At 40.3% G+C, this 22,295-nt stretch overlaps 1 protein-coding gene across 2 annotated transcripts; it reads right to left on the bottom strand.

The window, feature by feature from the left end:
- Positions 1-1,017: 1,017 nt before the first annotated feature.
- Positions 1,018-20,752, bottom strand: LOC114791030 (interphotoreceptor matrix proteoglycan 2-like). Of its 2 annotated transcripts, XM_028981531.1 has the most exons (20): positions 20,470-20,752; positions 20,155-20,388; positions 18,752-18,918; positions 18,639-18,664; positions 17,826-17,858; positions 17,502-17,554; positions 15,563-17,190; positions 14,928-15,089; positions 14,243-14,301; positions 14,043-14,063; positions 12,641-12,894; positions 12,293-12,348; positions 10,961-11,165; positions 9,179-10,848; positions 8,734-8,953; positions 6,119-6,329; positions 5,376-5,564; positions 4,288-4,489; positions 3,048-3,127; positions 1,018-2,151 (listed from the first exon to the last, which is right to left on the bottom strand). In XM_028981531.1, exons 1-20 carry the CDS (start codon positions 20,546-20,548, stop codon positions 2,115-2,117), a joined length of 5,586 nt encoding a protein of 1,861 aa, XP_028837364.1. In that variant the 5' UTR covers positions 20,549-20,752; the 3' UTR covers positions 1,018-2,114. The 2 variants fall into 2 exon arrangements, with proteins under 2 accessions (XP_028837364.1, XP_028837365.1); XM_028981532.1 differs by lacking the exons at positions 17,826-17,858; positions 18,639-18,664; positions 18,752-18,918; positions 20,155-20,388; positions 20,470-20,752 and adding an exon at positions 17,629-17,726.
- Positions 20,753-22,295: the final 1,543 nt, after the last annotated feature.

Raw genomic sequence — 22,295 nt, 5'->3', positions numbered from 1 at the left:
CCAGGGATATGCGGGTTACAGCAGAAATTTTACACTTCACTTAAAAACTGCAAGGTCAGGGGCTTGTTTTCTTTGGAGTTGCCATGGGAACTGGGTCATTGCGTCCAGGAGTTATGGTTCCTATAGCTGTTATTAAAGCTATTGTGGTTTGGAGGTGGAATTGGCATCCAGTGGAAGTAATTCTTCTGAGTTGCCAATATTGAACCATGTGTTGTTATTCCATCCTGCTCTTTCATCTCAGCCTTCTTTCCAGTGAATCCAAGTTGCTTGAGGTGTCTGCTAACAATCAACACAATAATCTCCACAGAAAGAAGTTTCCAGTTTAACCACCATCATTGGTGTTATTTGCTTACTGCCTCACTGTTCAAATTCAAATGAATCTATTTTTGTAAATGGTCTCCTACATAGTTTATATTTTGAGGCAAATGACAAACAGATACTGGTAAGATACCAACTCATATCACTGATATGTTTTCATGATAGAGGAAACAACATATAGCACCAATTTAGAATTTAATTGCATTTCTTCCACTGATGACGTTTTGGCTATTTTCATTTGTAATAGTACATTTGTAGTGTACTTGCATACTTAATTATACTTAATACTTCTGTTTCCATTATGATAAGCAGAATTACCAGTGGCATGGCCTGTCTCACCTACACAGTAATGATAATATTGAGAACCTACACATCAAATGCATGATCATGCAATTATGCAGGGGCAGAGATGACGTGATCATTAACAATTTTTTTATATACTTTAAAGTTTTAATTTAATCATCTGAAGCTTCATTTAAGGGGGAATCTCTGCTGGATCAGGGTTCTTCCATTCATTTTTCTGTCCAATTAACTGGAGATTCAGCTATTCTATGCCAGCAATGAGTCACTGTGTTTTAATGCTTTTGAATAACCAGGGTCCCACAGACATTGTTTTCACTGAAATGTGTGAATAACCCAAAGAGAATCAAATATTGTCAATTAACATACTTTTTGATAAATAAATTATCGTGGAACATGTTATAATAAAAATATTGAAATATTACTTTATTAGAAAAGACCCTTGTTTTTTGCAATGAAATGTTGGCTTTCAACCAAATGCTGAACAGACTTCTGCATTCAACTCTAAAAACAAGTAAGAGCCTTGGTAGAAGAAAATTATCAGATGATAACTAGAGTAATTAAGATTAAATGCATAGCTGATGCATGAAACAAATACTGACAAATAAATAAATGAATGGTGTGCTGTAACATACAAAATGTAAAAATGCATAAAAAGCACTGCCAGAAAAAAAATCTATTTAAATAAGTACACACATTACAATATAACGATAACAATGCTTGATTAGATTGAATATTTGGTAACTTCAAAAATATTGGTAAAGCACAGCTTGATATTAGCTACAAATTCAATATACCTTCTGATTATGACACTCTAGTTTATATATTTTACATTTAGTACACTAGTATTTACATGTAGCTCAGTGCAGGTAATAGTGCATCTCAGTTCAGAGTCAGCTTATACTGACGGTAGTAACTAAATGTACAGGTAGTTTCCAGTGACATGCAGTGAACCTCCAGAGTCAGGGCCAGGCATTTTCGCGTATTCAGGACAAATATATGTCTTGCAACACAACATAAGCATGGCTATGCGAACCAAGTGAAGGCACTGATGAAAGAACAGAAGACAGAAAGAGGAGAACACACCTTTGTCTGTGTGCATGATGTGTTTTGGTGCTAAACACTCTGATCAGTACGAATGAAGTGTACTTTGGGTTCAAAAAGACAAACTGACTGAAGTGTTTGGCTGGCTGGCTATTTACCTAGATTGCTAAAAAGTCGAGAATAATAACAGTAAGACATTAAACATTAGTAAAAAAAATACAATAAAATGTTTACATGCATCATTGCAAAAGAAGAAAATCAAAGAAACCACATACTTCATACATTTGAATCATCCATCCATTATTAAAGCAGTCTTTATTGACATTGTCCAGAGAAATGGATCTTCTCAAGATTTTGCAAGCCTTCATTTCAGAAGCAAAGTCCAGTAAGGAACAGAATGGCAGCAGCGGATGCTTTCTCACGTGAACAACAATAGTGGCAGAACTTCCTGTCTACGTTGACAAGCTCTCTCGTCGACTGTCCAGAGCCCTGTGTACCCCCCGAAAAAAAAAAAAAACATCAATGTAAAAATGAATGAATTTTAACTAATTTTATTAAACGTAGCATTGAACGGTGCAGACCTGTTTCTGGATTGGAACCTCTTCTAAATTTCAGTGCTTTAGTCTTTCAGTAACTCGAGAACATTGTTAGCGTGTACACAAGATCGCTGTTAAGCTATGTTCCAGCTCAGAGCGTCCCTCATGCTCCCATGACCTGTTCTTTCAAGCCAGGACAGACCTCTAGACGGCCAGCTGCAGATGCTGTTTCAAGGTGGTTGAGTACAGCATGTGAAATGTTCTTTGAGATGCTGTATTCACAGCTGGTAGGAGCTAAACAGTCTTCTGAGTTCCAGACGTGGAGGCAAAATGAAAACAGCAGTGTCTGGGACAGAATTGTTCTAGAAGCACCTCCTTCAGATTGTACATTTTCTGTATTTTTAATAGGTCTGTACGCCTTAGTGTACGCCTTGATTTCTGAGCCCCAGTCCTTTGTGTATGTCTGTTCTGGTTTGCATGAGTGTTTCTGAGCAACCTCAGCGCAGCAGAGTTGAACTTGTTTTATCCTTGAGCACACCTGACGTAAATCTGACTGAACTTGGATGGAGTTTGGCTGATGTTTGGCTGATGGTTTCAATCAGGTGCAGCAAAAGCTGAGAACATGCTGTGCAGCCCTGTGACACTCAACTTTAACTCTGAAATCTCTCACTCGCTGGCTTCCTCTTTCCTTCCATCTCATAAGAACACAGAGCAGGTTAAGTAGGGAGGATTTTACCGTCAGTGCCACCATGTGAGCACTTAATCTGCCCGCTGGTTTTAAAGCATCAGGAGGGCAGACATTCCCGTTTCCTGTGCGCATTTCATGGATGTAATTATAGCCACACTCACACTTGGTGTTGCTTCACGAAGTCTGCAAACTGCCGGTCCTTGGCGTACAGCTCGATTATCCGTATACGATCCTGGATTTCCTGCCAGAGGCGGGAGAGGGAGACAGTTACATAACAGAAAGGGTGAGTATTTCTGTAGGGAGCAGACAGTCTGACCACAGAGTCAGCCAGTGTCCTTCACCTCTACCGCAGCGTCAAAGCTTGACAATACATTCATTCAGACACCAGGCCAGACCAAACAGACAAGCACTCCAACGTTCTGACCTTTTACTGAAAATTCCAAAGACAATAGAAATTATGTCAGATAAGAAAAAAAAAATTTTGGGGGGGGGCCGAAATAAACAACTTTTTATGATTTACCAATGGTTCACAGTTAAATGGTAGAAGGCCAATTAAATTAATGTTTGGAAACATGCAGTTCATGCAGTTTCTGCAAATTGCAAATCATTTGTTTCCTGCCTGGGCCATCATGATAACATATAAAAATGTACAATTTAGCTCTTCTAATTGAATTTATTTCATTTGGGAAGTATCTTGTATACTGTCACATGGAATTCAATAGTACGACACCAACACCGCTTTCATATACAGACCTCTCACGTTTAGGGGTCAGGGGAGCCTCTGTATGAAGTTGCTCCAGTTGACATTTACTGTCAACAGGCTTAATCATTTAAATTAATAACAGAACCCTAAAGGCTCTATGAAAATTATAATTGTTTAAATATTCACCTTTATCAATTATATACCCATAAAGAACCCACGTGTCATGAACGCAAACCTGCGTCTCATGAACGCATCTCCTATATTACATATAGCTGGTAAGTTAATATTATTATGATGTGATTATCTATGTCTGTGTGTGTATATAAAAGCATTTCCATGAATTAAATTCCTCAGTATCTCCTCCCTTTAATGCTGCTCAGAAGCTTAGGGTTCATGCTCATGTCAAGAAATGTTTTAAATGATGATAATTTGTAATTAATGTTTTTTAATGATTATTTTACTATTTTCCCCCCAAATTCACACACAATTTTTTTTTTACTTTGCTGTGTCCCAAAATTGCATACACGTCCATGTAGGTTGTGTAGCTTTCTGCAGGAACCAATGATTCTGACTGAAAGTTGGAATGAGGTATAGGGGTTTATTACTGAAACTGTAAAAGGGAATGATGTTATGTCTTCTAATCTGTGTATCCTTCATTTCACACCACATTCAACCCCGATCGGCACTCTGGGCCATACCTCCTTGGTTAGTTCACTGTTCTCGTATATATGCCTGATCTCTTCGCTGCTGAAGTCTGTGGAGGCCTCATTGCTGGCTGTGCTGTACCCAGGGCCGTCCTGGTAACGCTTGGAATAATGGTTGTACCCAGTGGTGGCGTCACTTTCAAACATGGGATTGTACTTGGTGGCCCTTTCCAAGGATGGCACACTGTCCACGCGCCTGTAAGAGGAGAGAGGGACACAGACAAAACCTATTATGCCCATGCACCCTTGGGTGCCAGGAAGTCATGTGGCTTCCACTCTGCAGGTTCCAGCTATTTCTGACCCACAGCCTGAGAAGCACTCTCGGCTGAGGACAGGCTTGACGTGATTAGACGTTTCCTGTGGCCAGTGCATTAATGAGCCTCACCGAGCGTCCTCAGCCTTCTGACCGCCGTGCTGGCTTGCAGGCCACACTGTCCCGCTGGGGGATTTGCTGCCATTCACGTCCCTACTGACAAAGTCATTGACAGACTTTTCCACTCTCGCCAGCTTGTAATCTGAACTAGAGGACAATGCTGGACCGAGCTCTTTGCTGCAGAAGCCACTGTGTCCTCCGTGTTGAACTCCGGTGGCTTCTTGTGGTAGCGGTTCACTGGATAAATAGTCTTCAGTCTGTATTTACAAATCAGTCAAAAGTGCATGGCCTGAATTGAGAACATGAACCACCAGAAGAGTGTGGACGTGACAGCGGTGAACTCGCTGTGTTCAAACACAATCAGGAGTGTTTTGCTCATTTTTCAATAAACACGTCTTGACTTAATCAGACTCAACAAGGACCGCCAGATAATGTCCCGTCTGGTTTACACTACATAATGTGGCCTTCACGCAGGTTTTCTTTCGAGATTTTGGTTCTCCAAGACACATAAATATTTTAGAAAGCATAGCTTAATTATAATTGCATAATTATTATTTAGCAAAAGGAGACAAACATCTCAAGCACTGTGGAGCTTTGTTTATCAACTAAGAACATTAAAGTATGTTTCATAATTCTGTGACATTTTTGAACATGCAGACTGCATCTAGAACCACTGGGCCCAAACATGATTGATACGAATCCACTTTACCTTAAAGGATCTTCTATGTCGTCCTTGTCGTATTGGTCCCGGAGTGTGCGGGCCAGGAAGAATATGACTCCTGATGCCACAAGCAGGAAGCCAGCCACAGAAGCGATTGCGATGCCAACCACCAGTGGCTCCGACACGTACTCCTCACAGTGCTCTCCGCGATACCACCAGTTCTCTCCAACACGGCACCTGCAGGATGTTCTGGGTCCTTAACTTACTTCAGGCATTTAACAGCATATACGAAAATGATTACGCAAACAATCACATAATCAAGTACCTCCTAACTTCACTAAATTTATGTTGTGACTTCTCCTCAGCTCTCCATAAGAAATACAATTTACATGAAAGTGAAGTGATTGTCATTGTGAAACACTGCAGCACAACACACAGTGACACAACAAAATGCTTTTTGTCCTCTTTTTTTTTTACCTTTGGTGAGCAGTGGGCAGCCATGATAGGCGCCCCGGGGAGCAGTGTGTGGGTACTGTGCTTTGCTCAGTGGCACCTTAGTGGCACCTTGGCAGCTCGGGATTCGAACCGGCAACCTTCCGATTATGGGTCTGCTTCCTTACCCGCTAGGCCACCACTGCCCCTTGACTCTATTATTGATCTAATGAATGACTATTTGTGTATAAAGAAAAGTGCAAATTGCTTAAAGAAAGCCAAATACATTCTGGTTCTTGCCTCTCTTGAGCTCCCCTGCCTTGAATGAGAAATGACTGAAGCCCGTTCCTCACACTCACCTGCAGATGGCGCCCTTCCCGGGGATGACGTCACACTTCCCGTCATTCAAACAGAAGTCCTCCTGTAGGTCACATATGCTCTGACAAGGCAAGCCATCCATACTAAAGTAGCCGGCATCGCAGACACATTCTGCCTCACCCGACCAGCGGTTCACGGTGCATTTCGAGAATTCATTGCATGCCTGGAACTTACATGGATCGGCCTGTTCACCTAAGAACAAGCAACCATGGGCAAAATTATTAGTCTGCCTAAACATTTAACAGATGCAGAATATGGAACTTTTCATTATCATTTATGTTTTTTGGTAGCTGTTTGCAGTATTTCATGCTACGTTATTACTAAATTAGTAATGATTATTGTGTCTTCCACAAGGTTTTTATTAAATGTGAATGTAAGCAAAAAATAATTGTGATTATTGTTATCATTGACACAGTGTTTAAAAAGGCAATTAAAAATAATATTTGTGCCTAATATTATTTGGAGCCTAACATTAACCTTGAATAATGGTTACTGCTTCTTATTTGTGTAATTGCAACATGAGCTTGTGATACTTAACACAATCACTGTGAAAGCACACATCATTTAGTGAGACTGGCAATCAGTGTAACACCAGGAGGTCAAAGTGACTTCACAGACTGTCAACGCTAAAGCCCCCACCACCGGGGGCAGCACAGATCACACAATATTAATACCCACTAAACATGTGCAAATCCATACATATCTTCGACTAAAGTAACACAAAAACCAAAACTACAGAAACAAAACACAATTCCAATGCTGCGCACATAAACAAACACAACCAAAAAGCTCTGCAGGACCATGTCGGACAGTGAATAAACAGCAACCCCATGCAGTCTAAAAGCCGCACCCCTGCCTAAGAAGGGAAAAACATTAAAGTAATCCAGCCTTCATGTGTGTATGTACAATGTTTCACGCCTTGTGGTTGGTGAATAGTGTTGATGCTCCCCCAATTCTATAGGCTCAGACGATGCAAACAAGGCATGAACCAATCAAATCAGTCAATGCACAACTATTCATACATTTTTTGGTTATATTTTTTTAACTATATGTTTTATTTTCTTCCTGTATATCTACACAGACATTAAATGTATCTTGATGTTTTTGCTGAATTCCTGACCTTCAAATTAGCTACATAATCATTTACATTTACATTTACAGCATTTATCATACAACCTCATCCAGAGCGACTTACAATCAGTAGTTACAGGGACAGTCCCCCTGGAGTAATTTAGGGTGAAGTTTCTTGCTCAGGGACACGATGGTAGTAAGTGGGATTTGAACCTGGGTCTTCTAGTGTGTTACCCACTAGGCTACTAGGTATTTTCTGGGATACTGCAGAATGTTGGCATCCATAGGATTAAAAGAGCCATAAGCTGCAGAAAGTGTCATGTGCTGCTGTGCCTCACTTAAAAAAAGAACTGATTCAAGAAATGGCATAATACGCAATAATGTAGATATAGCTCATTTATTTCATTGATTGTTGGAATTATATATGGTTTATTTTTTTATTTTAGTATTATTGTTATTATTTTTTCATTTGAGTATTATTGTTATTATTTTTCTAATTTCTAATCAATAAATATTGTTCTTGTTCAGCCAATTTATTTTGCATGTTTATTTTGAATGGGGAATATATATATATATATATATATAATTTTTTTTGGGACAGTTTTGAAAATATCACATCATATGTATATTCTTAATATATATATAAAGAATATACATATGATGTGATATTTTCAAAACTGTCCCAAAACAGCTGTAATTTGTTGTAATGAATAACTATAGCAACAAGTAAGAAAACATTTAAAATAGTTTTACAGAAATCAAAAATTTTACATATGGTGTCCAGGACAGATAGGTTGGAGTCTCCATCTGGAAATTCCTCTACTAATGCTCCCTGTTCTCTTTTAGAGCATGTTTGATGCAGGTTTGTTATTAGGGTTTAGTACTATGGATTACTGGATGAATATTGCTTCTACAGCCTCTCTCAGATGCCCAAATCACTGTAAAAGTGTGTTTTCATTTTCATTAATTTTCCATCTTCATTTTCTCTGACCCAGTTGGCATGTGTGTAATTTCAGGAGTGTCATTATTTTGAATAAAAATGCAGCTGCGGAGATATTCTATGTTTAATTTAAATTCAATTGTCCATTCAAAAAAGGGACCAAGGGCTGATCAGGTTAATATATGACAAATTCTTTTAGTGCAATTTTGCTCTCTGTCTACTCCAGACATGAAGCATCAGAAACTCTTGCAGCTTTCTGAAATACTAATCCCCAATGCCAGCATTGACTCAGCATCAGGACATGATGAGCTATGAGAAGCTCAGACAGCTTAGCAGGGTCTAGCTCAGCAAGAACATACATGGACACAAACATGGACACAGTGAGTCACCGGCACTGCGTTCACCGTCAAAGAGTGCAAGCATAAACATCCCCTGAGCCTCTAATATTTAGTACACTGTTGTCATAGTTCCCTGGTACTAATTATTATCTGTGGAGATCACGTCTTGCAGTTGTGTTGATACTGAATATCATCCTGCATTTTTAAAAAGTCACTTAGATACACAGATGGACACTGAGTAGTTTACCTGATTCAACATCAAGAGAATACTTGTCAATGGCGAGGTTCATGGTCTGGTAGGCTGTGTTACAGAAGTCTTCTAGTATGAGGTAAACAGCTGTGGTGACGCTGTCAGGCACTGGCTTCCCAAACTTCATCCTGCTGTTCACCACGATACTGCCATTTCTGAAGTTAAGGATCTCCAGATTCTCAAAGTTGCTGAGGTTGGATTGTAGATAGGGGATGAGCTAAAGTGATAAGAGAGAAATTGGAATCACGTCTTTAATCCAGGAGCAATGGCAGCCGAGGACAAAGCAATGCTTTAGGGAGAGCTGGTAATCCCCTTTAGGCATTTCACCTTGTGATTGCCGTAATCTAAGCAATCCATTATTAAGTTATTTAAGCATTTTTTTTTATTAATTTATCTAAGCAGGACACTACTGTCCAAAAATCCATGTGCATTAAATTCTTACCAGTTCTAAAAACCTCTGTTCCAATGCTTTGTACTCAGTGGAGCTCTTATTAAACAAATCCTCAGAAAAGATCATATTCGTCACCCTCAGACTGAAAAACACCATCAGGGCTCGGCCTGGGCTGGTGGGCATAGCGAAACTGGCCATGTCTGGTCCATACGCATTGCTGGCAGATACCCCTCTGCCACCATCCTCACTATAGCTCAGCTCATCGTAGTGGACGATATCACTGGACGTGTCCAGGGTGTTGTTTTCCGGTAAGTGCAATTTCACTGTTATGTTTTCATACTCATCCACATCATTGTAAATCGAACGATCCATAGAATCTGATTCTGCGGGCTCTGCTTCAGTCGGGCTCACAGTAGGGGGGAGAATTGAGTATCCACCGTTTAAAATGTTGAGAGCATTGGGAAAATGAGACAGTATCAAATCATTTCCACCATCGTCAACTTCTGTGATCTCATCATGCTTAGTCTCAGTCCCCAGGTCATATAAAGGAGATTCATCTGTTTTGTCTTCTTGGGAGGGAAGCTCTGTTGCAGATGTTTGGTGAGGTGTAATGTCATCTTCAGGGGCCACATTTGACACACGGGTGAACGGAGACTCCTTTTCAGGTGAGAGTGGAGTTGAGTGAGCTGTGGTTGTTGAAACTGTTTTTTGAGGGGTCATTGTTGTCATGCTCACTTCAAAGATTTCATCCTCTGTGAGGTCCTCTTGAGAAATGACTGTGGGTGAAACCTCTGAAGCTAGAGTTTCCTGAACTACTTGTTCTTCCTCCAGAATCTGTATTTTTCCATCTTCAGATCCATCCTCAGAATCTGGAGTCCAGATTGCAGGACGTTCTGTTACATCTTCAATAAGCGGCCATTTGTCTGTTTCAGGTTCAGCAGTGGGTGCCCTTACTGTGGCCTGTTCTGTTTTTATAATCACTGACATTGTCGTACCAGTCACTTTGGAGTCATGGGTTGTTTCCTCTACAGAGGGGGACCCTGTGGTTGCCTGCTTGTCTGTTGAGGCCACCTCTTTGGAGGTGACTGCCATAGCTTCTGGGTAGCTTGGCTCTGTTGCCAAAGACACTGGTATTTCAGTCAGTAACTCATGGATACTTTCAGTTGTGCTCTGCAGTGGAAGTGTATCTGTGACTGGGGCAGCTGTGGTAGAAGGCTCACTTGGAAAATAGTCATCATACATCTCAGAGGCCTCTACTGTCTGCATTGAAAGTTCTACTGTGAGTGTTTCCATGGTCCAAAATACTGGAGCCTGGACAGTGGTTGTGTAGTGAGGATGAGTATGAATATCATGAGTAACCAACTTTAGATCCAAAAATGGCTCCTCTGTTGTCACATCCAGCTCTGGAGGGTGAGCCTCTATGGATTCTTCGAGAACCTCTTGTTCAGGCCCAGGGAAAGGCTTTATCCTCTCCACTTCTGGAGTATGTTCCTTATTGCTCTTCTCTTGCATCCATGACCAGATGTCATGTCCTGGTTCATCACCAGAAAACCCAGAGCCAGAGCCAAAATCTAGGAAATTGTCCATGGGAGTTTCATTTCCTCCTCTGAGCTCTCCATCTTTATCTGGAGTCTCTTTAGCAGGTGAAGTAGATGAAGCAGAATCATTACTGTCAGTCTTGAGGCCATTGAGGAATCCCTCTTCATCAATGGTGGTCTCATCTGACACAAAGAAAGAAAAGGAGTATTAGAATGAATTTTTGTATAATAGTGCATATTAATGTTTGTGCATTAACATTTCAAATGAATGGAAACATTGCTTTTGATTGTTTACCAGGCATTTCTGTTGGATATAGTGTAGGGCTCTCTTCCAGAATAAGCACATCATTTTCACTTGCCACCTCACTTGGAGACCCAATCCATGGATCATAAGGATTTACAGGACTAAACAGGAAATCTTCCTTTTTCAAAAAAAGCTCGTTACTTGTCAGTTCCTGTCCGGGAAAATCTGGAGGCTTTTCTGCAGCAAGGACATTGTCCTAGAAAGCAAAAAAAAAGTAAATACAACAAAAATATATATTATAAAAATCCTAGTGCTTATGTTCACAAAATGTATGTTTGCAGAAAGTAATCCCTCAAAACATTTGGATAATAAGTACTGAATAAGATTTAACTTTAATTTACAATCTGGACATGTTTGCCTTGTCTTGTGTTTCCTGATTGCTCTGATTGTGTCCATCTGTTCTTACCATGTCCAGTCATATGTCTTTCATTATTGTCATGTCTCTTGTCAATTTTAATACTGTGCTGTATTTATTATTTAATCCCTGTGTTTGGGAGTCTTGCATTTGTGTCCTTTTCCCAGCATTCCTCACATAAACTATACATGTATATGTTTTTAACAGACGTGTGTTTAGCACTTTCATTGTTCATCCTCAAGGTCATACATTATATTCTGCACGTCTTTGGGAGCAGTGTGTCTAAGAAAAAACAGATTATTGTTGCAATAGACAAGCTAATCTTTATCTCTTTCTTGGAATTTATAAGAACAATCCTTTCCCAACTCAACAGACAAGGGAAACCTAGGAAATACCCACCATATGTGTGTGTTGCCAACTGGATAATGAGCTTCAACATCAACCAGTTAACCCTCAAAGTCACAGGTTTTGACCCACTTAATAGTGTTGTCTGCAAGACACTTAACCCCTGTGTTGTTTTTTAAAGGCCTGTGCCTAAGACTAGAATGTCACTCTGGACTACCCGTTCATCTGAATTATTAAATGTAATTATCTGAAGTGGTCTCAGCCTTATTCCTGGAGGACTAAGTACATAATTGTTCTATTCTTGTAGTATGTCCATCTTTACAGTTGCATGATTACATTGTTTAACAATTGACTGATCCTATTTAAGCAAAGGGTTAGGATTAAATCAATCAGGGGCATTAAGGAACAGGACTGAGCTTTAAGTGGTGGTCTTCAGAAACCGGCCAAGTATCTCCATCTTTATTTGTTTATAATTTTATTAACAATAATAACTATTATTTATTAATAAATTCTATATTTTGAATGAAATGAAACCAGTGCACAGTGAATGGCTTTTTCCGGCTAGTGCTTCATAGTTCAACATCTACTACAGTAGGTGGTCCCATCAATGACTGTTCACTTACCAGGTCATTAGAATCAAGCACTCTGCCAGTGGGCTTGGCAGGCAGTAGAGTATCAACTGTAAAATAAAGGAATGGGGTTGAATGAATAAAGCAGCACTGTGTATTTACTGGAAAAAAAGCCCTCAGAGGACTATAACACAATGGCATCATCAGCAGAAATCCACTCTGTGTTATAGTGAGTCACTTCTTTTAAAGGTGTTTTGGTAGAACAAGTGTGCGGGCCTAGATGAATCCTACTTCATGAACACCACATTGCTTAGCTGGATGTGGAAACAGTAATTGTCATTTATGAACCCAAACCCAATTATATTGATGGTGGTATTAAATTTCTGGGTGACAATTTAGTACCATTTTCCAGCTGGAGTGATTCAGGGTCCACGTCCAGGGAGGTGTTCCCAATGAAGTTCTCCTTGTGGAGGGCTTCAGTGATGAAATTACGGAAATCTGTAATGGTGTAAACGACGGTGGGTATCTCATCTGGCTCTTTGTAGGAGTTTTCCACCATGTTGGACTGCAGGTTGATGTAGTCCATGGTTTCATTGCTGATTCCTGTTCCGTCCCCCTCCAGGGTGACACCATAGTGAACAACCACCGCCAAGCCGCTGTAGGACAGGTGCAAAGGGTGTTGAAATCTTTCATCATCTGGGATTTACATAGGCTGCATGTGGCTAATGGAAACTATAATGCTCCCTTGTCTGAGCCTAATGTATTAGTCAGGCACACAACAAAATGCAAATCACCTCAGGGCAGTATCTGACCATGGCTAATGAAGATTAATGGCTAACTTTCCTTGCCGATAATAAGAATCTGGATTTGAATTTGGACACAACAATGGTATGTTGCATACAGCAAATTTGCTGTAAAAACAGGCTTGGTCAGGGACTGGAAACTGTGTATTCCTTTCCATTACGCTTATTATTACAAGTGTGAGAAAAACTGGTGAGTTAATGCCGACAGGCAAGCAGTCTTCCAGATTCAAATCTGCATGCTGAAAGAGTTTATTTGACCTACAGGACAACTGCTGGGAGCAAAGGTTCTTAAAAAGACTCAAAGAGCTTACAACATGCATTTGTCCATGATGCGGTTTTCCCGGGAAGTGGGCGAAACCACAAGAGAACCTGCCTGCCATTGATGGTGGTTGATGGCAAAGACAATTGAGCTAGCCATAAACCTCTCTGTATAATCCCATCATGGACGGCAGCTGGCTGCTCAGTCAGCAAAGGACTTATCCCACTTACAGGGTGATTGATTATTGTAAGCCATTAACAGGAAATTAGAGCAAAGTCCATCGAGACACAACATGTAAACTGACATCCTCCGAACACACCTGAGAAGAACAGCATTGCGAAGATTGTATAAACACAGCTCTGCAAGAGACTGGTGTCCATTAAAAAGAAAGGCACTGGAAAGGGTGAAATGCAGCGTTTGACTCTTTTGCTGCCAGAAGTAGCCACATGAATTTCTCATCAGATGAAAGACAGAGAAGGGCTTGGGTTTGCACAGCTGTGTGATACGACTGGATAGGGAACGCTACTGCTGTGGGGATATGGATTTATCACACCCCAGTGAAAGTTCATTCAGGTATTCGTGTTGCTAGCTCACCGCGTTTGAGATTAAATTTAAACTACAAAACCTACTGCCTTTATTTGGTGTGGGGCATGGAGAAAAGGTTGTGAATTATATGTGCCGGCATTTTGATGTAGCCGTTTAATGCTCATAATACAGGTCGAATGGTGCCTTAAATACTCACCCTCTGACATCTTTCTGTGGCCTTTAGAAAAACAAAATCAGTGTGGAAAAAAAAGACAATTAATAATAAACTTCTGATAATGATACCTATGTTGCAACTATGAAATAAGCATTTAAACCCAACTACACTTAAAAGATTTGCTATGTCTTTTTTAATCATGCTTCATGTTTATTGTGTTTATTGCAAAAAATAAGGCATACCTGAATTCAAGCACAAATACACTCTTAAAGCCAGGGAGTCGCTCAAAAGCATCTTCAATCTATGGTACACAGACAACAGGCTGATTTAACTATGTCCAGAATAATACATGTATTTATACAGTATTTGATTAAAGTCTGCTCCTGAGCCTGAACCAAATTATAAATTTTTGCTTCCCATTTGTCATACAGCTAATCTTCATCTCAGCCTGAACACCCATCATAAAAAATTCATTTAGAGCCTGCATGTGCACTGCTACGACTCTGCCAGACTCTGGAACATGCTCAATGCAAGGTGGCAACTTTCAGCAGTCAGAATGCACATTGTGTATCCCATCAGAAGGTGACCGTTTCCAGAGCTGCAACCCTGGCTGCACACGTGTAACTTATGATAACTTGTTCCTCTCAGATTTTCCACTAAGGCCCTTTCCTGCTTGGCACAGAATGTACAGAGCTGGCAAAGCATGAAATAAACATGGTTTCTGAGTCAGGAGAGGGCTTTCAGAGCTGATAAAGCAAGTCACTTTTTAAACTCATGCCAAACCACTTGGGTTTCTTTTTTGTAATCTTCATGTAATCTGTATCCTGCATGTCAAGGGACTATGACTGCAGGCAAGAGAGAAAAGGTCAGTAGGCAGGAAAGTGGAGGGTAAACCACTGAAGAAGGGGGGAGAGAGAAAGGTTTTACCTTCTGAGTGAACTGTTCAGCCAGGTGTTGGTAGTAAAAGCTGGATGGGTCTCTCAAAGCATCATCATAACTTTCTCCCCTAAGCTTAATGCTTAGCTCCACCACATGCTCCCCAATGGGCCGTAATGGCCGTGCTATCATGTCATCAATCTCATTTGTGATCTAGCGAAAGAAAGACAAAAGTCATTAGGTGTGAACTGGGAGCCTGAAGCCATGTAGATGTTATTCAGGGTGGTTCTCTGTGTCTGACAAAACCTGTCAGAATCATTCACAGACAATCTTCTGTCTGCCAGATGTGTGAAATTGCAACTCCGGACGATGTCTGGGCCAAATTGTCTTCACATTGTCCAGAGATCATATATATAAAAATGGTGATAGGCACAGAAGCCGTTTTCAGACAACCCTGAATTTATCAAGACATTTCCTGGAGGAGCTCATGGATTTTAGATGGATTATATCCTCCTAATATAGTGCAATTTTATACATCCCTTATATAGTGCAATTCTTTTAGATGTGTTGGCAAGGGACTTCAAGAGAGTTAAAAGAGTATGATTGTGCACTAAATTCTTTAAACTTCAAGTTTTTTAGAGATTATCAACACCTATTATAAATGATTAGCACAACGTATTGCTTACCATATTATCATCCTCCTCCTTGAGGTCTTGATGGCTGGGAGCTTGTTCAGATGTACTTGTAGTTGTTGCTGTAATCGGCTCCGTTGGTTCTGCTTCTGGAGCAGGCTCTACAAGCTGATCCATTTCACCCTCATGAACTTCCTGTACATCACTCCTGGGTGTTTCCAGTAACGGATGCTCAGACATGTCCTCTTCTGTCATTGTTTTGGCTGTGTCTTTCTTTATCACAGGCTCAGGTGTCTGAACAAACATGGGCCCTTCATCTTTAGTTGGAGACTCAAATGGATCTTGCTCAGGAACTGTGGGCAGCACTTCCTCTAAAATACCTTCACCTACATCTTCTAATTTAGACTCAGTCGCTTTGGGCTCTTCCCATTCAGTTTTAACAGTTTCAAGTACTGTGATGGTGTGGTCGGCTGTTTCTTCAAAAATGATATCGGATGCGTCTTCAGTTTGAACTGTGCCAGGTCCGTCATCAGTTATATCAGATGAACCCTTGTCCTCAGCTGTTTCAGGTATCCTTTCTACAACTTCATGGAAATGTGTCTCTTCAGCATCCTCAGTTGACACCTCAGGAGTAATATGAAAGTTTTTTTCTGCTGTTGTCTCAGATACAACCTCCATTTCAGGAGCTTCAGCTTTATCTTGAACATTAGACATTTCAGGAATTTCTTCAGTTACTGCAAGTTTGGTATCTTCCTGAACTTCCACAATTAACTCATCACTGTCATCTTCATGTGTAACTTTATCTTTTAAAACACCTTCTGGTATGCTCTCCTCAGTAGAAGGAGTAGCCTCTAAAACTGCTTCTGAGGCTACCTCTATGGTTTCAGCATTGATGTCTTTAGGCTCAGATATAATCTCATGAAGGGATTCATCTGGAGGTAAACGTATGTCAGGTATGTGTTGGTCAGGAATGGTATCATCAGGTGTTTCTTCTGGAGGAGTGTCATCATCAGGTATGTTTTTTTCAGGGATGGTTTCAAAAGGTTTAGGGGTTCTGTCTCCTGCAGGCTCAGCAATAACCAGATCTTCCTCAGGTAATTCCTCTTTGGGCTCAACTGTTACTTCCCCACCAATTTCAGATATGTATACATCCTGAAGACCTTTTGTTGATGTTGCACTTTCTGGTTCAATCTCTGATAGCTCCTCCTCCACGTCTCCATGTGTTTCGTGTTCTATAACAGTGTCTGCCTCAGTCTCATGACTCTCAAGAGAAATGTCAGGAGGAACCTCGACATCATCTAGATCACCCTCATTTAGAGGAATATCAGATGGGAGCTCAGTTATAGCTGCAGTAACAGCCTCCTCTGCTGTCTTTGTCCCAATAATATCACTCTGTTCTGAAACATTGTCCACATCTGTGTGGTCAGGACTTAAATTTGTTATGGTATCATGGGTTGTAATCTCAGGTGGTGCAGTGGAAGTCTCATCCACATTATCTTCTATAACATCTGAAGGTGTTTCTGGGATTGTTTTCACCGTATCCTTGTTTGTCTCTTTAAAACTGGCTTGAGTGGTGGTTGTCACGTCTGCCTTGTCTTTGCCTTTAGTGTCCTCAGTGACAGGGATTATCTCTTCTGTGGCAGTGGTTATCCCAAGCTCGTCCTCGAGATCTGGCACTATTGCTGAAGAAGAGTAGACCAAAGAGAACCTGGTTACTCATGATACATGAGGTAATCTGTTTCAACATTAATACCCATATGATATGGAAATATCTGACTGTTCCACTCAGGAATTCTCTCTGGGGGCAACAAACTGCTGTTTGCTTTGGAGAATTTCTGTTCACTGTTCATTACAGATCACTAAGCAGGATTGAGGAGCTATTCTAAGAACAAGCATGTGACATGCTTGCAAGCTCTGCGCATATTTAGGTGGGTTTACGTTATTTCACCCTTGTTATTTTATGGAGGAAAAAAATATATAAAACATCACAGACCTTCCTGAGTGAAGCCTGAGTCTTCTTCTGGGGTAGCGGTTGTCTGTGAAAACCTGTGTATAAGAGACAATTAAACAATAACCATCCCACAACTCTTTGAGAACAAAACTGACAAAACCAGGCATACATGCAGCTAGGCTTTCAAAAAAGTGCAACAGCAAGAGAATAGCCAACTGCTACATATGGCTAGACACAACAAGAAGGCAATACAAAGGTGTTGATATAGTAAGCCTGTTCAAGCTTGGGGAGGAGTAAGAGTATAATAGCACTACGGCTGTGCCAGAGCTTTGGATCGGGTGTGGAGCATGAGGGCCAATGGCCTACCTGCATTTGTTGGGCCAATAGCTGGTGGGCTCACTGAAGCAGGAGGAATGATGAAAATATGGAAGTGGTATGAATAATTCTCAAAAAAAGGAGTACATGTTTATGGTTAAGAGCGTTTATGCACATATGCATGTACTTGCTCCTTTATCTAAGTTTGCACACCAGTGCACAGTGTTTTATTGGGACCCCATAATGTAACCCCAATAATTTTACTATGTGGCCTAGCAAATCGTTGTACAATTGTTGTAACTGAATGAGTATGTATGAGTTGTTTATTGTGTTGTGCATTTCCTTAATTTGAAGTATTCTTACAAGATATTGCTGGGAATATTTATTAACTAAATAATCTGTATATAAAGCATCTTAAAACATTGTATGTACAATTGTTATGTATGTACTCTAAGAATAGTCATCAAAACATGAAATTTTCTGTAAAACCATACTGTGACTATTTATTCATTTTTTTCTGAATTTTTCTCAACAACCATTGTACGTGGAGAACCAGCAGCCAAAGATAGTCATAAATTACCTTACTAGAAACTGTTTATGGCAGTTCCCACGGATCAGTCTTTTTATTTTCATTTGGTTTATTCTGATGTTAGAATGATTAACTGCCAATGCTTGAACCCAGCTGCAACTTGAACTTTTTTTAAACAAAATTGTAAGCAATAAATATAAAACCCGAATTTGTCTTGTGGGTGATCCGAAAAATGTGAGGTTTTGTTTTTTTACACTCAGACTTCAGACAAAGAAAGTGTGTAGCAATTAATACACTGCTATTACAATAATAAATATATAGTAGTGGGACCTCACCTAGTCGATGTGGCCATTAAAATTCTCTGAAACAGAAACAAAATTTTTAAGACATTATGGAATCAATTCAGAACATCTGAAAAGGTGTAATAACAAAAACAAAAGTCCCTCACGTTTTGTACAAGGTGAATGTGCTCCTCTGACTGGCTGAAGTTAGCACTAATGTCGAATGCAGTGGCAGTGCCATCTAGACATTTATTCAGCCATATCTGGTACTCGTCTCTCTCTGGCAAGCGATCCCAAAAGATCTTGAAAGCCTCCCACACAGTTTCCTGACAAACTGCAGAGCACACACACACACACACACACACACACACACACACACACAAAGTGGAAACACTGCTGATCCAGCCTCTATTGTTTCTGACAATTTTTACTGGACTGCAGATTAATAGCCCCCTCAAAAGACACTGTTGCAAAGTTATGACATACATCTTTAGAATTTGGGACTGGTTTCACATATTAATTGAAATATTGTGTTAAATATTAATATGAAAATGATTGTGCATTTTCTTTTTTTTTACTTCTTGCACTGGAAATGCCTTAAAATTGAGAGTGAAAAAAATGAGTGGAAATCATTCCAATTAAATGTATGGGAATTGTTTTAAATTGACATTATTTTAAAAACCTGACTTAAAAAATTGACATCACCACTGACAGGTGTCAAGTGAGAGAATTCGATGACACAGTGACGGAGAGCTTTCTGATCCCCATCACGTCATATATTCCAGATGGAATTGGACTCTCGACCAGGACCCAAATTTCCATTTAGGCATAGGTTACACCTCATCCTGCCACTGGAAAAGTAAATAACTTTCATTTACTTTCTGTCTCTGGCTTTCTGCTACGGTCTCAACTTCTCTCCCTGAAGGCTGAATAAGTCCAGAGTTGGACTTTCTTTCAGGTAGAAGGCTGAAAGTGAGCACTTCACATGCTGATCCAAACAGCCATATAACCTACTAGAAGTCGGCCACCATATGACACAAGTCAACTTTGTTCCAGCTCATGGAGACAAGCTTTCAGCAATGCCTTCAAATCTGACCTTTTAGCACCTTGTTTTGTTTGGAAAAGACTTGCAACCTCAAACTCTCCCCTTTCCTGCTAAAGAAAAATTAAATCTGTTCTTGACAAAGTTTTGGTTGTCTTGGGTATTGTCCTCTATTGCTTCTGTCACCATTGGGTTTGCACCTTCTCATTCCATGTGTCGACAGACTACATGGGTGTTTGACACCCAAGTTATTTGAGAAGCTGTCAGGTTACAAATCCAAGAAGTTGGTTTTGGGTTAATGCTGCTGCACTTCTAGCCAAACCAGAAAATACTTGAAAAATATGCTTGAACAGTTCTTGGACAGAAGCAAACATTCTGATATATCTATGACTGTTATTTATTAAGCCTGTTATTAAATTAAATATATTCTCTCATACGGACAAGCTAAGTGAGGGGTCTGGCCATAGTGTCCCAAAAGGAAGTAATGGAAATGTACCTGTGTGGAAAAGAGCACTGACTTCTTCTTACCTCTGAGATGGAAATAATTCACATGATTGCTTATTGCTTGGTCTATGGTTTCTTGAGAGCAAAGTTTAACTCCATTTGGGAACAGTATATCTCGTTTCCTCCTGGGCATGGCTCCTTTCTCTTCGTTTGATCTTTGTGCCCAACCCTGAGTCAGTAAAGCGGCCGCAGCCTCCACAGATTTCGCTTGGCCATATGTCACTGGTAAAGTGTCCGCGTAAGTCCTGCTCGATGCATCTGAAACAGAACAAACTGCATTAGACACTTCTGTCCTAGAACAGCAGACTCAAGTGCTGGGCATTGAGGTTACACATGTACCTGTGGATGGGTAAAAAACTCCCAAGCAAATAGTTGCAAAGATACCCCAAGCAAAGCATTTCCGTGAAAGGTTGTGCATCGTAGATCCGTGCTGAAGGATGCAGTCGGACTTTTTCTATCACTGCAGGCTGCCTTTTAATCCATTAGCCACCGTTGAGCAAAGTAGCATGGCTCGGTAAACTGCGCCAATTGTTTCACTATGCAATCAGTTTCATATCGGGGCTTGTACCCCGCTAGTGATGGGAAGCTGCCGGCACTTTGAAGTCCAAGCAGCGATAAGCAGATGGGACTTTTTTGAACTCTAATCCTCTTTGTTAAGCCCTCAGTGGCAGCCACTGCAGAAGTCAGTGATACGGGAGGAATGGCGAGCCCAAAGGAATAAGGACTGGATATTCTGAGCATCAGACGAAGAACCAGACTTGACTTATAACGTAGTATTACGTAGAAGCCTGACATAACCTGCACACTATTGCAGCAAGAGTGAGATCATCAGGACATTAGAACAAATGAGAAAAAGAAATCAAATGAGAACTAAATAAAATAGAATAAAATAAAAGTATAACAAAATCCTTAGGTTAGATTAGAATGATGATAAAAAATGCAAAGATTGTAATATATTTCGATTCAATTCCATTGCAATCCAAGTGAAACTCTGTATTCAGATAATTAAAGAATAGCCATTGTACTTTAAATCCGTCTGAGAGATAATGGACTTTGTCTTCTCAGTATTGTGCGGCCTATAATACTCTCAATTGTTCTTAGGAGCCTTAAATAGCAGACAGACAACCGCTTCTTGGTAACGACGTCTCCTCTGACTTTGATAGCTGACTGAGATAATAGCTTTATAATCCACTTTTTATTGAACAATAGCGGACATATTTTCCTTAAAAATCCCATCATTTTATGTGCAAAAATGCAAATTTGGTAAAAGACACAGGAGTATCTGATGTATTAAAAGATGAGTGAGCAGTGGTCATCAAGCAAGAGAATATTTTACCCATGGAAAGGGTCTGAAGAAAAGGATTAGGCATGCAGCATGTTACTACCTTAACACGTCCATTCTTTCTTGCAAAACAATGAATCTTGTGTATAACTGCTGTTTTCAATGGTCACAGTCATGGTGTTCATTACTATTACAGCAAGCATAAGAGCAATATCACAACATTGATATGTGATGCAACTCCGCTTGTCTGTCTAGGATTAATTTCTTAGACAAAATGCAGCTGTTAACTGTGTTAATATATTTGATTAATCTTCTTTCCACAGCAAAAGAAAGGTAGATAATTCTGAGGCTTGGTCATCTGGTTAAAGAAAATCACTTTCATGGTATCTGGCAATGGACAGCATTGCCTTTAAATCGTGCCAAAGGCAAGATTAGTGGGGGGTGAGTTGAGGTTGGGGTTGCCCGGATCTTAGTCAGAAGCCATAAATCAACCTAATCTTGAAGTGCAGTTTGGATTATCCCCCTCGCACAAACTTACCTCATTACCCTCTGCATCCACCAGCGAGAAGGACCCTGCCCAGACTTCCAGCGTCAACTCTAATTAGGAGAGAACCGGGCAAAAGGCACGGTATCCTGCCCCTGAACTCCCCAACCCATTCCGATCTGGGCTTGAGCGTGCCTTTTGCCTGTTCTCATAAATGATGAAGTATTAAACCCGAATTTATTGAAGCAGCTTGAATTTAGCCCGGGAACATTTGTGTTTGAAAAAAAAAAGAAAAATCTGTGAACAATTTACTTAATGCGCTTTAATTGGAAACAACTGGGATGAAGTTGGTATTCAGACTGCGGGGTCACTACCACAGTGACCTTTTAATAAAAAGAC

The sequence above is a fragment of the Denticeps clupeoides genome, chromosome 5 (genome assembly GCF_900700375.1).
Source record: "Denticeps clupeoides chromosome 5, fDenClu1.1, whole genome shotgun sequence".
Lineage (NCBI taxonomy): Eukaryota > Metazoa > Chordata > Actinopteri > Clupeiformes > Denticipitidae > Denticeps > Denticeps clupeoides.
The sequence above is the reverse complement of the archived record's forward strand: the minus strand, read 5'-3'. Positions and strand labels throughout refer to the sequence as shown.

Coding starts and splice junctions, on each gene's coding strand:
- LOC114791030 (XM_028981531.1), bottom strand. CDS start 20,548: ATGCACAACCTTTCACGGAAATGCTTTGCTTGGGGTATCTTTGCAACT. Junction 17,555..17,825: donor TATTGGCCCAACAAATGCAG/GTAGGCCATTGG, acceptor TCTTATACACAG/GTTTTCACAGACAACCGCTA. Junction 5,565..6,118: donor GGGAAGGGCGCCATCTGCAG/GTGAGTGTGAGG, acceptor AACATCCTGCAG/GTGCCGTGTTGGAGAGAACT.